The sequence below is a fragment of the Gracilinanus agilis genome, chromosome 3 (genome assembly GCF_016433145.1).
Source record: "Gracilinanus agilis isolate LMUSP501 chromosome 3, AgileGrace, whole genome shotgun sequence".
Taxonomy (NCBI): Eukaryota; Metazoa; Chordata; class Mammalia; order Didelphimorphia; family Didelphidae; genus Gracilinanus; species Gracilinanus agilis.
The window spans coordinates 265863451-265879629 of record NC_058132.1 but is presented as its reverse complement, the minus strand read 5'-3'; the positions used below and the strand labels follow the sequence as shown (position 1 = coordinate 265879629).

Sequence of the window (16179 nt, the reverse complement as noted above, 5' to 3'; positions counted from 1 at the left end):
TAAGTCTCAGTTATAAGGGAGTAGAGAGGAAAGGGCTAGGCAGTTGGGGTCAAATGACTTGCCTGAGCTCATACAGCTAGGAAGTGTCTGAGGCCATATTTGAACTTAGATCCTTCCAACTCCATGCCTGGCACTTTATCCACTGAGCCACCTGGCAGCCGCAGGGACTACGTTTTTAATGTTATTTTTGTCTCCCACTATGCCTGACACTATGCTCTTGTAGAGGATGTTTATGAATATCTAAATGTTCCTATTACATTTTGGGTGGGGGGAGCAAAGGAAACAGTTTGTTTTTTTAAAAAAACAATTCATTCTTCACTTCTAGGAAAATTGAATCTAACTGTAATCACTAAAAGAATAACTTTGTAGGTCATGTTCCTTTGACTAGAACAAGAGTATGTATGAGAATGATTGAGATGTCTGTCTATCTACTCATCTACTCATCTACCTACTCTATCTATCTATCTATCTATCTATCTATCTATCTATCTATCTATCTATCTATCTATCTATCTATCTATCTATCTACCTCTATTTATATATACCAGTATATTTCAATCATTCTCATACGCACACACACACATTTTGGACTTTGCCACTGCAAGACTTTGTTCTGCTCTTTTTTGCACATGTATTACTATGATTTTGTTTATCTAATTTTCTTTTTCAATGGGAGGAAAGGGTAAAGAGAAAATGGGAAGAAAGAAAATTAGTTTGTTTTAATTTTTAAAAATTTAATTAAAACATCTTAATGTAGATAAGGTTGTTGCGGAGCATGGGAAGTCTTTCCTCAACCTATGCAATTGCTAGATATATAAGCAAGTAGAGACTAAGGGACAAAATTAACAGGAATTGCTATGTTTGCTGGTGTCAAAAACTGGAATGGTGACAAGATTTTGAACTGACCCCATTCTAGTGTTCTTCTCTGTCAAAGCTTTTAGTGTTCAAGATTGAAGCTCTTCCTCTTTCCACCAATCACAGTTCCCCCTTCTTATGCTGTATCATTTGGGGAAAAGATAGACTTGCCTCCAGTTATCATGCTCTTAATGCTATGTGTCATATATTAAACATTTCTCATTTGTTAGGTGTTACACAGGAAGCATAAATGAAACCTTTTCTCCCATGTCAGGAAGATACTTTCCCCAGGAAATATTAGAAGTAAGGTACAGTAGGCACTTAAGAGGTGATTGTTAAGACATTTGAACATTTGCCATATTAGTCATCATTTCCTTTTGCTATCCCAAAAATTTTAAAAATGTGATTAAAATCAAGGAAAATGTTATACTTAATGGAGAATAATTTTTAAATTGCATATTTGTTTTACATAAGTAAGTAATTAGGTAATGAAATCCCAATTCAGCCGAATTTATTAGCAGGGTTGGAAAGAATAATATTAAGGCTCTGTAAAATATGTAATAAATCTTTATGGAATGTTAAGAGACTGAAATATTAAAATATTTGCATTAGCATTTGTTACTATAAAATCAATTTGGGAATAGCCTTTTTATGATTTCAGCTAATCTCAGCCAAAGAAATTGATACTGTGGTGCAAAATAAGCATTTGTTTTTCATCAAGAGTGGATTGTAAAGCAGCTGGAGCAGCTGGAACAGCTGGAGCTGATCTCTTTCAGTAGCAAAGACGTTCCCCCCCTCCCCTTTTGCTTGGTGTTGCAATTGTATTTCTGTTTAAAAAAAAAAAAAGCATTTTTCTACCTGTTTGTAACTGTTACAAGTGAAGGAGGACAATAATAGCCACTGGAAGCATGTTCAAAACTTCGAAGAACTGTGTCAATTTTGTAACAAAATCCACCATGTCTTTTCCATCCCTTAAAAAAGGAAATGTAAAATCAGGGAAGCAGTACTGATTTGGTTATTAACCAACATTCCTTCTGAACTCACCTCATTCATGACCTCTTGACTTCCTTTTCCTTACCCACATACCCATTTGCAATTTGTCTCCTGGCTTTTATGTCCATATTCAGAACAATCTAATATCATTTAGTTCTTCTTGTATTGATTTGCTAACCTTAATACTATAGTTATTTGAGCCACTATCTTGAAACACACTTAAAGCAAATGAAAATGGAAGAACTTCATTCCCCCCTACCTCCCCAAACCCATAACAATAAATAAAATATCACAAAAGCCAAATCAGTTCAAATCTGATTCTTTAGTTGCTTTTTTTGTTTGTTATTTTCCTTGGAAATGGTTAAGAGAAAGCAGAACAGTTCTAACAGAATTCATGCATTACCACATAATTCCAGGGGTGTCTGGTAACATTTGTTTTTTTTATCCCTCTGTCTCTACCCTAAGAGACAGAAATAATGTCTTTTTTCTTCTTTTTTTTTTTAGCCAAACAATATTCTACAAGGGATACCTACAGCTACTTATAAGGTACTTCCTTCTACATAAGGTAATGAGATGGGGATGAGAATAGGAAGGGGACAGATGCCTCTATAATAGGGCTCTTTATTTTTTACTGATTTCTCTCTTTTAAACCCTTTACTTTCTGCCTTAGAATCTATATTATGTATCAGTTCTAAGGGAGAAGAAAGGTCAAGGCTAGGCAATTGGGGGTAATTGTCCAGGTTCTTAGTATAAGGAAACAGAGGTAAATAGGGTTAAATGACTTGTCCAGGCTCACACAGCTAGAAAGTATTTATGAAGCCAGATTTGAACCCAGGTCCTCCCAACTCCAGGCCTGATTGTCTACTATCCACTGAGCCACCTACCTGCCCCCTATTTATGATCTCTTGCTATTTTTCCCCATAACAAATGTGTGAGATTGTTATGAGGATAGATCATCCCCATATTACAAATGAAGGAGCTGAAGTCCACATAGTTGAGGAACTTGCTAAACTAGTTAATAGAGGAGGGACTAGAAAGCAGTAATAATCATGTTCCTGGGCTTTCTATTGAAAGCTAAAAAAAAAGACTAGGGGGAGAGCTAAAATAATTATCTCTTTTGTAGGAGAAAGATGAACTTTGGTCACCTCCCTCCCCCCAAAATCAAAACGAATGGCCGTAAATTAACATGACACAAACTCTGAAATTTGGCTCTCTCCTTTAACAGTCTAATGTAGGTATAACACAGTTATTGTTGTCCTCTCTCTCAACAGGCTACCCATGTAGCACAGTGGATAGAGCCTTGGTCCTAAAGTCAGGAAGACAAGGGTTCAAATCTGGTCTCAGATACTCACTTAGCTGTGTGACCCTGGGCAAATCACTTTACCCTGTTTGTCTCTATTTCCTCAGCTGAAAAGTGAGTGGGAGAATGAAATGGCAAATCATTTCAGTAACTTTGCCAAGACAACCCCAAAATGGGATCACAAAGAGTTGGGACATGAGGAAATAACAGTAACAATTCCAACTGAGGTTTGGAGTATTTTTTCCAACTGAATAAATTATCTTGTGGATGTAGGGATATTCTATGCTTGCCAGCCTTTAAACCCCCTTTCCTTTATACTCTGCCATTACTTCCTGTTTTTTTTAACAGATCTATATAACACAGTTTATTGTATAATTCTTGGAAAATATCTTTGTCTTGTAGTAAATTAGAGAAAACCCTACTTTAGAAAAAAGCTATTTCAGTTTGGAACATTATCATTAAGTGAGACATGGATTGTAGAAGCTCACTCATCCATCCTTCTGACTGTTACTACATTTTTCAGAGCTTTACATTTCCTGCTCCCTACTCTCCTGGCCCTCCTCTCCCTGTGACCCCATTTCATTCTTTTACCGCCCAAGATTCCTCACACAACAAAGGCTTAAAGTAGATGGGGGAAGTGGGGGAGGGAAGTTAAAGATTGCATCTGGATTTAGATGGGCAGGCTGAGGAATTTTGACAATTTGACCTTTTTGACCAAGTATTCTTTCTTCATTAGCCATTTTAAGATGAGGAGAAGTGATAGGGTACTTAGCTAAATAAAAACAAAACTCAAGAGCTGAGGCATTTTGGTAAAAGGGAAAAGGAAAATAAATTAAAATGTTAAAAACTTTTTAGCTGGGAGCCTGAATCTACCCAGGGAAAGTGGTAAATCAGTCTGATCATATCTGCTAATATTCTTTGCATTGTGCCACAATAGGCAGGTGATCAATAAATGATTTTTTAAATTTTAGCTATTTTATACAAAACTTAACAAAACAAATGCAAATGAGTTGCCATAAGGTAGACCCTAAAAGAACCTAAAAACTTCCCTAGTAGTCCAATAACTTCCTTCCTTAGTGGTCTAATAATTGAATGTTCATTTAGGATTAGGGTTGATAAATAGTTTAGAATATAAATTTGAAATTTTTTTTGAGTTACCATTTTTATACATTACAAAATAATGTGTAACGTGATAATACAGTATACATGATTGTTATAAACATGTAATAAATTAGAATAAATATGCTTATCCAAGAGAAACAAATTCTCATATTAGCTATATCCAAAAATTTGTCTCATTCTTTTTCCCTCTCCTTTCCATCTCTCCTTCTCCCCAAGATGTTATTTATTTAAATAATAAAGAAGACATGGAAACAATTATCCATCTCATTCATACCACCAAAACTCTTATAGAGAAAAAATTAATTTTTTAACCCAAATCATCATTCTGATTTTCTGAACTGACTCAGTAAACTCTATGGAACAATAAATGTCTACAAATATGGGAAATGTTCAAATTATATTCATAATGAAAAAGTGTATCATTGAGCTATAAACATGTGAGGACATCAAAGCCCTGAATCTATAAACATTGACAAAGCTGGCCTGAGGGGAAAGAAGATGTGGGAACAAAATTATTAAACACCAATAGTAGTCATGCAAATTCTCATTCTACCATGGTAGAGATGAACTTTTCTTTCTGAATGGGAAAAAAATAAAACAAAAAATTTAAAGTAGTCAGTTATTCTTTAGCCAGCAGTAATTAGACTACCGAAATGGTGAGCTCTAATCAATGCAACAGCTGTATGTGAAATGTCAGATAAAAGATAGGTATTATACAGCTAGAGCAGAAAAACAAACAAACCGAAAAAAAAACAGATCATTCTCCAAATCAATAATTAGTGTACAAAAGGGAGAAATCTGTATTGTCTGTTATGACTGGAATGTAAACAACTGGGTTAGTATAAAAATAAGACACAATGCCTAGTTCGGGTTACTAAGGTTATGAAAAAAAATTCAATCAATTAAAATACCCAGATGCTGCAATGTGTACATTCTTGAATCAGTATTCACCAGCCATTAATGCAACTACATGTATATGCATACAGATATAACCTCCTTTTCACATGGAGGCTCAATCTATATTAATTTTTAAGATATGTCTGTGCAAGGCCAAACATCTAGATATTCTCAAACATCTCAAGTATTTTCTTCAGCTAGATATTTGTAATGGTTTATCTATAGTTGCAAAATAACAAACTTTTCTCCTGGAACATTGAGTATATAGTGGAAAGGAAGAGAATCAAATAATATAAATATATAGAATTTGCTTTTAAATTTGTGATTTTGATCCAGAAATATATATTATTTAATCTCTCCAGAACTTAGTTTATTTATCTATAGAATGAGTAAAACTAGATAATGTCTAAACTCAAGAATTCTGACTTCAAATATGCACACATGCATGTCTGTATGTATGTGTGTGTGCATATGTATGGATATGTATGCATATGTGTGTTCTGGTATATTTAAGGAAGGTTAAAAGTCATATTTTAAACTAAAATCTAAGCAAAACTCCCTAGATGTGAATTTTTAAAGAGAGATTTCCATGGTGCAAAAGAATGACTAAAGTTGAAATTTTGGATTTATTACTTAGTATCTGTATGACTATGGGCAAGTAGCTTGGCATTTTAGACCTTGGTTTACTCATCTGTAAAATGGGGCCTCAAAAGGCCCTTCCATTTCTAAATCTATGATTTTTCTTAAAACAATGGCATAAACAGTTGCAAAACATAAATGAAACGCATGCTTTTTTATCCTTGAGAGAGACTGTAAATTTGTAGAAATTGAAGTTTACTGTTACACTCATATAAAGAAGACCCAACAATCTTGTGAGACCAAATGATATACATCTGGAAGATATCTGAGCAGGTTTTGGGAATGTATTCTGTATCCATGGAGTAGAGAGAAACAAATTGTCTTATCGATGTGTCCAGCTTTTGAACCTGACTGCATTAGCACCATAAGCTAAACAGTTATAGGTGAAAGGAGCCAAATGGGTCATATGTATCTATTCAAAAGAAAACCTATACTTGACCCATATTTAAGGAAGGGAAAGAAATCTATATCCATAAGATTTCAAAATCTGATTTTTACAATCTGATTTGTTAACTCCAACCACTGAACCAAAATCTTGCAATATCTATATTCTTGAAGATCTGTCTATAGTATATAGACTCTATACCAAGGTGTTGTGACATATGTTAAAGAATATGTACCCAAAGGATATAAATGAAGATGGGTATGTGATGAAACATTTCTTACTTAAATTCTCCCTCCACAAACTGCATTTATAGATCATCTATAACTACCTATATCTTCATTTCTATGGATGTTTGTTCGTATGTATGCATGTCTATATATGTATTAATATTTCTGTGTATCTATATATGTATCTGTCTCTCTATATCTATCTGTCTATCTATCTATCTATCTATCTATCTATCTATCTATCTATCAATCTCCACGTATTTATTGCTCTTACCGTGTCTCTCTGTGTTTCTCTCAGTGGCTAGGTAGTGTTAGACTTTGAGTCAGGAATAACTGAGTTCATATCTAGCCTAAGATATTTCCTAGTTGTATAACCATGGTCAAGTTATTTAGCCTCTATCTGCCTCCACTTCCCCATTTGTAAAATGGGGATAATAATGGCACCTACCTCACAAAGTTGTGAAGATCAAATGAGGTGATACCATAAAGTGCAGGACTTAAAGCATTATATAAATGTTATTATAAATAATATTAATAATAATAATTTCGATGCTCTATAAGACCACAAGTAGAAGAGAGTGTGCTGACTTGTATTAGTAGTGAAATTTCTTCCTCCGAGGGTGGGTAATGGGTAAGGGAGACTAAGAAATTGCTCCCAATGGAGTCCAAAATCTTAGCTGACTTGATTGTTGTAGTCTTGTAGGATGAGTTGTGATGAAATGATTGTTATCAGGGAATCAAGATTTCAATTTCCAAGAGAAAGATCCTCAGGAAGCCCTCTGGGCCAATCAGAGCTGGGTTTTCTCCCTCCTCACTCCTCCCAACCTCAGTCTGAAGACTCTCTTCTTCCCTTCTCCTGGGATAAATTCCCCAGAATCCTCTGCTGGGCTCAACTGTCAACAACTGTCTTCTCCTCCTTTGGTTCCATCTCCTTTGCACGAAATCCCATCCTTACAGTAGGAATTTATTTTTATGTGCTGATTAAATTTATTTCATCATTTATATGCTGATGAAATAACATATTCTACATATGTATATACACATTTTGCACATATATACATACATGTATACATATATATGTATTTATATATATATAAAATTTAGCCAAATAAAATCTGAGAGCTCAGACAATTTGAGAAAAGGGAAAAGAAGAAGAAATTAAGATGCTGAAAGCTTATTATTGATTGTAGGTTAGTATCTGTTCAGAGTGAAGAGGCAGGTTGGTTCTATCTGTTTCATATAAGTAGGTGATCAGTAAATACTTTTGATTAATGATGAAGACTTGGCAACAATTGCATGTCATTCAAACCCCCAAAACTACTATAGGGGAAAAATTAATATCATCATTATAAGGATTTCTCAGTGAGGAATCTCCACTCCTCCTCCCCCAATGCCAATTAACAGTTTATCTATTACTTAGAAGCTTAGAAAGCTGTCTGGGGTAATGAGAGATTAAGTGACTTGCTTGCCAATAGTCGCAGCTAACATTCCTTTGAGGCTGGACTTGAACAGGTTGTTCAGATTCCAAGGCTCCCCCTAAATGTCAACCATGACTATGTCTAGTATCTCTGATAGTTTTAATTCAGTGTCTAAAACATACTTCAATTATTATAATAGCTATAACTTTTCTATCTTATTTTCACCTAAAGTGTAAATAGCCTTTTCTGTTTCCCATTTATCAATAGACCACAAATGTTATAAAAATTTCTGGACCTCTGATTGCTTTACTCTGTCCATATACTTTGATTGATAGTCCCTTCTTCCTATTTGTGCTTTCTGTAGGTGGAAGGAATGTAAGAGTGTAGGTATAAGGGCTCACTCCCCTGATCAAAGGAATGTCTCCTTTTCCCTGTGCCATAGCACTTGAACTATGAAAACTATGTGTGAGATGAGGCATCATATAACACTTATTATTTGTACAGATGGAAAAAGAAAATCATTTAAACTTCTGATCTAGAGAGAAACGGAAATTTAGGTCACAAGTGTCAACAAGGCAATGATCCATAAAGACAGCCTTCAAAAAGCTGTAAATCTTTCATGGTTTTCTGACTCATTTGTATATTGTTTTTTAGAAATCACACACTCATATGATTAGTTTCCCTTGTAAAAAAAAGATAATAATTTCAAATGACTATGTCAAAAGGTCCTTATGCATAATTTATAATGTTAAACAGACTTACCTCATGACAGACTGATTTAGTTTCAGAAAGGACATGCCCTGTTTTCTTACAAATATAAGAAATTTTTTCTTCACAGCTTTTAACTTCCCACTTTCCCTCCTGGAGGAAATAAAAATGCAAGATGTATTAATTATCATTTTGTGGTAATAAAACCCCCTTCCAACTCTAATCTATGATCTTATTTATATAGGCTTTAAGGTTTGTAAAGCACTTTCCTTATAACAACCTTGACAAGTACTACAGTAGAATCAATCCTCAACTTTCACAAGAGAAATGTTCCTAGAAAATGGTGTGAAAGTAAAAATTGTGAATGTTGATACATTGAACCTATGAGAAATAGAGGGTAAGGTTCCTACAATCATCCAAAACCATAATCTTTTGTTAGCAATGCTGAAAATATCCTTTTCTGCATAACTCTTTATAACAAAATATTAATTCTAATAATTTTTTCTTTTCCTAACACAGTAACCATGAAATAACCCATAAATGCAAGGGAGAGAAGAGGGATGTCAGAAGAACCTCAATGTAAAAAAGGGAAAGGCGCAACCTGCCATCTCCAATTGCTCTTTAAGCTCTGTGGTTGAATTGTTCCCTGATGAAAAGCACATACTTTTTTCCTTGCCCCTCAGCTTAGAATTCCCGCATGGATAGAGGGCTGCTTCAGAGCAGGTAAGAAAGTGGAGGTGACCACTACCTTATTTACCCACAAACTTGGCAGCTTTTCTGTTTTTTCATTTTCCTCATTTTGTACTTGAGAGGTTACTTTAGCACTTTTTGGAGCAAATTCATATACACTTTTATGAATGCTTTCCTCCTTTGTTGCAGACATAACAAATCATTGATTTGTTAACACCAAACTCAAAGCCTAAAGTGGCAGTGGACATTCCATCACAAGGTTTATCTAACACCTTTATTTTCTCATAACACTGTACCACTGACTTTGTGCACTTGGACTTATAGCTCAAAGGATTTGCACTATGCTTTGGGGGCACAACCTCAACACAAATTTGGGTTTTAAAAGCAAAGAATGAAAATATGCACCAAATGCACGGGGAGCTCTTTATTCTGCAATAGTAGGGTGAACAAGATCAATGACATGCCCAGTTGGATACCAATCACTCCACAAACTTGCCCATATTGTTTCTCTCATTTTTTTCTACTGCCCATAGCCATGAATGTGAAAATGAAATTATTAGTAAAATCACTTGAATGCTTGAAGTTCTGAAAGTTGAATGCATGAATGTTAAGGATTAGCTATATGTTAATTCCATTTTACAGATGAAAAATTAATTTTTAATTTTTAAAAATTTGATTTGACCATGATCATACATGTAGCACCAGTAGTGCCTCCTCCTGCATCCAGGTTCTCAGAATAGCTAATCCAAGTTTAAGGTCCTTTATGAGTCAACACCCACTCAAAAGCCATAGCTTATAGAACCCCACTGATATGTTTATTTCTACCAACACATTAGTTCAAACAAAACACATTTTATCAAATAGCATACAAATAAATGAACAAGAAAGATCTCTCTTAAGTACAAATGGAATGCACTGTACCACAAACTGCCTTCCATATTTCTAGTTGGAAAGGGCAAATGCATGCAGAGAACCCCCATAACCAAAGATCACACCTAAGGAACATATGTGGTCAGGGACCATGCCTGATGAGGCACATGAGAGGAACCTAGGTGACCAGGGTATTCTCATTTCCTATGGTGTAGGCCTGCCAATGCCCTTTGGAAATATCATTGTGCTGCTCTTGGGTAGACACATTTTCTCTGCTGGATGTTACATTTATGGGCTGATCATCATCTCTTTACTCTTCCCTGGGGACCATGTTGTTTCTGTTGAGCATTTTGGTTACCAAATTGTTCTCGATTCCCATCTCCTGGGCTTCAACTGTTCAGTGCCATCTACTGACGCTTTGTTCCCATCTACTCAGATATGACTAGGAACATCTCCCTGAGATGGGCCATATATTTGCTCTTCAGTCCATAGATGAGGCTATGAAGCATGACCCTTAGCTAAGGACAGCCAGCTAGAGTCCTCTAGGCTAAGATGAAGTCGATTAAAAAAAAACTACCTGTGCCTTATACTACTTTGAAATCCATGATTAGTCATTGAGAAAACTATCTTATACAGTTAGAAAATTCCTCTCATTCAGCCCCAGAAGGGTATTCCTATGTCCACCAAATTAAATTTGGGGACTGAAAAAAATAACCACAGGACCTAGGTGGAGAGTTTTTAGTCCATTTCACTCCCTAGGTTCCAACTGAGAGATGAGCAAATTATCTTTAGTAAAAAGTAAAACAAAGAAGACCAGGTACACAGTTCTGGCTCAGATTCCTACTTGTATTATATATACCAGTAGTTAATAAAAAACAATCTGCTTTTTAGGGTGTATTCCAGCTAAAGAAAGAATTTTTTTTCCTCCCTAAACATAGCAAGAAAGTACCTGAGGCAGAATTTGAACCAAGAAGGCATCTGATACACTAAGACACACACACTCTCAATGACATTATGTCAGAGAAACTGAAGACTAATGATAATGCTTCTGCATAGATTGCTATCTCAGGGACTACTCCCTCTATAGTATAGAAGAAAGAGTTTAGAGAGGTCTCTTATAATGGGAAGACATGTGGTTACATGCTTTTTTTCATTCCTTTGGGGGCCTCATAGACTTACCTCTAGGTAAGTCACTTAATCTCTGATGGCCTAAAAAAGGATTGAATGGAGAAAGAAATGGCAAACCACTCCAGTATTATTGCCAAGAAAACCCCATGAACTATGAATGAACAAAAAATTTGGGGTAATTAAAGGCTAAAGCCTTAACTCTGAGATTATCTCCAATTTAATTAATCTCCAAATTAGTGAAATATCTCCAACATAATTGCATGTACACAGTTTACATGCTGTCTCCCCCCTTAGAAAGTGAGTTCTAAAGGAATAATGAACTGGAGGAATTCCATGTGAACTGGAAAGACCTCCAACAATTGATGCAGAGTAAAAGGAGCAGAATCAGGAGAACATTATACACAGAGACAGATACACTGTGGGGCAATCGAATGTAATGGACTTCCCTACTAGCAGCAACACAATGATTCAGGATAATTCTGAAGGATTTATGAGAAAGAACACTATCCACATTCAGAGGAAGAACTGTGGGAGCAGAAACACAAAAGAAAAACAATAGCTTGATCACATGGGTGAATGGGGATAGAATTAGGGATATTGACTCAAAATGAGCCCCCTAGAGCAAATATCAATTATATGGAAATAGGTCTTGATCAATGACACATGTAAAACCCAGTGGAATTGTGTGTCATCTATGAGAGATGAAGGGAGGGGAGGAGGGATAGAGCATGAATCCTATAACAATGGAAAAATGTTCTAAGTTAGTTAATTAAAAAAAATTTTAAAAGAAAAAAAGAAAAAGAAAGTGAGGTCCTTGAGAGCAGGAATTGCTTATACCTTTCTTGGCATTTTCAGTGCTTAGCACAGTGCAGTTTTGGCACACAGTAGATGCTTAATAAATCATTGGTGGTGGCTTAACTAAACTTAAAGGAGTGGTACCCTCTTTGTCTCTTCCTACTAGCCTTCCCTCTTAACCACAAAACTATGGGTTTAGTGAATATATGTATAAAAAGGTAGGGGAGGAAATTTTTTCCCTCTCTCATCGCAGGACTTGATTAGAACTAAAATACAATTCCAGAAAAAAAGAGGTACATTATAATAGGATTTCATATTATTTATATTGAGTGATATTATGCAAAATCCTTACAGCTGTATAACCCAGAAGCGGGAAAATCCTTATAGTTATTTGTATGCTTAATTTTCATTGTGTTGGTGACAAATGCCAAAATAGTCTAAGATTCTTGATTTTTAGTTTAACTTGATATAAGATAAGGTTTTATGACCTAGTGTTTAGAGCATTTCAAGAAAGAATTTCTGAACTATGGAAATGATTTTGAAAAACACCATAAAATTCATTTTCTTTACACATTTTTGGGTCCCTTTCTAGCCACTTTTCTTTAGGAAAGTGGGGAAATGCCTCTTGACTTTGCTCAGTGCTAACCCTTAACAAATTGGGGTGGTGTACTTCCCACAAATGATTGATGAGGTTCTATTCTGGGCATTGGAGTGACTACTTTAGAAACTAGGGAGGTAACTTGTGCTTTGGTGTAGGCATGTTGTAATGGGGGTGGGGAGTTACACACATTTCAAGATGTTTCTCACACACACACCATTCCCAATATTCTACTGATTTTGGGGACTAGATAAATTTAATCTAAAGGATTTATAATTGTAAAGAAGAAAATCAAACCTCCTTGAAAGTCGGGGTTATTTCATTCATTTGTATCCCCAGGTCTTGACTCATGGTGAGCATTTTATAAATATTTGTTTAAATAAAAAATGTTAAAAAAATAAGACAGAAGAAAGTGAAAAGTTTAGGAGGAAGCATAGATATAATAATAGTGGTTTAAGATTTACAAAGACCTTTGCAAATTATTTCATTTGACATATACCTGGGAGGTAGGTACTATTATTAGCCTCATATTACAGATGAGGAAACTGAGGCAAAAAGATGTTAATGGATTTGCTTATTAGGTCACAAAGATAATAAATGTTGGAGGTAGAATTTTCCTGACTTCAAGTTCAATACTCTTGCTACTGTGCTATTTAGTTATGTAGGATATCTATGAAAGTAATATGTTGAATTTATTGTGCACATATGCACAAACCCAAGCTATAAAGAATAAAGATCCATAGTTTAATATTCAATCCTCTTTTTTACATTTTTATATGGAAATGCTTTTGTTATTTTGTGTCTAATTACAGAATAAAACACAAAATAAAGTAAATTGTTGATTAATTGATCTTGGAGACTATGTGACCTTGAGCAAGTCTTTAATGTTCCTCAGTATTCACACATGTAAAGGAAGAAGTTCGGCCAAAATAGTCTTAAAGGTGCTTTTTTAGCTCCAGATCAATAAGTCTATTGGTTTTATTTTACATGAGGAAAAAGGACTTGCCCAAGGTCACATAGGTAGCTAGCTATACAGTCATGATGTAAATTGAGCCTTCTAATTCCAGGCACAGTGTGTCCACCTAATTTGTTGTTCAATCATTTTTCAGTAGTGTCCAGCTCTTCATGATCCCAATGAGGGTTTTCTTGGAAAAGACTGGAGTGAGTGGTTGCCATTTCTTTCTCCTGCTTATTGACTTGTCCAGTAAGTATTTGAGGACAGATTTTAACTTGGGTTTTCTTGAGTCCAGGTTATCTATCTATCTATCTATCTATCTATCTATCTATCTATCTGTCTGTCTATCTATCTATCTGTTTGTCTGTCTATCTGTCTATCTATCATCTATCTATCTATCTATCTATCTATCTATCTGTCTGTCTGTCTGTCTGTCTGTCTATCTGTTTATCTGTCTATCTATCTCTATCTCTATATCTATATACCATGATCCAAAATATGGGGAGACTTTATTTTTGTTCCAATGTGAACCACCATTTCTAGATGTAAAAATAAACAAGTAGTTGAATTTAATATTAAGGCTGACTGCAGCATAGCACTGGGAAAGGTGTCAGAATGTGTAGAGTCAAGTTCTAGCTCTGATACTAGTATCAACAACTCAGTTTTTCTGGGCCTTAGTCTCCTCATCTGTAAGATAGAGATAATAATACCTACCCTTCATACCTCATAGAATTTTCATGAGGAGGATGTTTCTTATACTATAAAGTCAAAATAATCATAATTCGAGGCAAATAAAACACATGAATATAGTGCTTTAAAATTTATGAAGTCTTCTATTAATGTGTTATTATTACTTACTGTCGAAGTCGTTATTTACATTAAGACATAAATATATAAGCTACTTGGAAGCAGAAAACCTTCCTGGGGGGTTATTTCCATCATTCCAGATGAAATGATCTCTACAGATCCTTCAAAACCTTAAAGGAATCCAAAGCTGTAATTTCAGCAGCAGCCAGCAGGTGGGGAGCTGACTGCTCTGTCTGCCACAGTGGAGAGATCTGTAGCCTTTGCCCTTTGTTCCAGTCTATCCAGCCAGTTGCCCAATCTCAGGTATATGTTTAGGCATTTATGATGACTAAGTAATCTGTTAATTATAGAGTTACTTGTTAATAATAGAGTTTTTTTCTTTTTAGAAAAAAGATTACTTGTTGTATTTACTCATTTCATAATTACCATCCTGCCAGAAAATAAACCATGAGTGAGCAAAGTTACAGCATTTAAGAAAGAATACAAATTCATCAAATACTTATCCATATGTTTAAGGCTCATTGTTAGGAGCTGGAGGGAGAGGGACATAGAAAAATGATGAAAAAACATTTATGCCTTTAGAGGGTTTTCAGTCTACTAAGTGAGATAGATATTCTGGGAAATACTTCATAACTAGATCTCTGAACAGAAATGTATGCAGTAGATACTTTAAAGTTTAGTTTTCATTATTAACCCTTTCCCTATTACTTCCTTAATTCTAGACAATCAGCAAAACAATAAATCAAGGCCTGATTTGATTTACTTGATTTCTGAGGTGTAAAAAATGCTCGTGTTGAAAATTTAACAATTGGCTCCCATCAGCCTGGTTGAGCTGGATCCAAAACACTTCTAGAGAAGATATCAGTAGCTCTTCTAAATTCAATTCAACAGACCTAATACACAGTGCTTGGTGTGGGGACAGTGACTAAAGAGATGAAAAATAACATAGGTCTGGTCCTTACTATTGTTGAGTCATTTTTTCAGTTGTGTCTGACTTCATTTTTTTTAAATTTTCATTTTATTGATTAATTATGAAAAATTTTCCATGGTTACATGCATGATTCATATTCTTTCCCTCCCCCCTCCCATAGCCAATGCGCAATTCCACTGGGTTTTACATGTGTTACTGATCAAGACCTATTTCCATATTATTGATTTTTGCACTAGGGTGATCATTTAGTGACTCTTCATGTTTTAACAATTAAAGCTATCAGGAAACAGAACAGGGTAGTTTAGCAGGGAATGAGTTCCCTAATACTTTTGTTGTTGTTTTTCAGTCATTTCAGCCTAGTCTTTACTTGGGGTTTTATAGGCAAAGACACAAAGTGTGGTCTACCATTTTCTTTTCCAGCTCTTCTTCCATACAATGAAACTGAGGCCAATAGGGATAAATGACTTGCCCAGGGACACCTGGCTGGTAAGTGTCTGAGGTTAGATTTGAACTCAAGAAGATAAGCCTTCCTAATTCCAAGCCTAGTGCTTTCTCCACTACACAACCTAACTTCTCCAGGTTCATTCCCTTATTCAGCTTAAAATCTAATGTAGTATAATGCTAAAAAACTGTAGAGTATCCTTCCCTCTTAAAAATAAAACCATTAGACTTAGGAGAAAGAACGCTATCCACATCTAGAGTAGAAATGCAGAAGGAAAACATATGATTGATCACTTGGTTATATGGGTATATGATTTGGGGTTTAGGTTTTAAAAGATTACTCTATTACAAAAATGAATAATATGGAAATAGAATTTGAGTGATTTTATATATGTGTGTATATATATATATATATATATA

General features: G+C 35.1%; 1 protein-coding gene across 1 annotated transcript in view; it reads right to left on the bottom strand.

Annotated features, from left to right (window-relative positions):
- The window catches only part of PLA2R1 (phospholipase A2 receptor 1), a 177301-nt gene that overhangs the window by 73136 nt on the left and 87986 nt on the right, over window positions 1–16179 (bottom strand). The window contains exons 9-10 of the mRNA XM_044666572.1: window positions 8599–8697; window positions 1714–1826 (exon numbers count right to left, since the gene is read on the bottom strand). Of these exons, the coding sequence (XP_044522507.1) occupies window positions 1714–1826; window positions 8599–8697 (212 nt within the window). The remainder of the gene's footprint in view (window positions 1–1713; window positions 1827–8598; window positions 8698–16179) is intronic.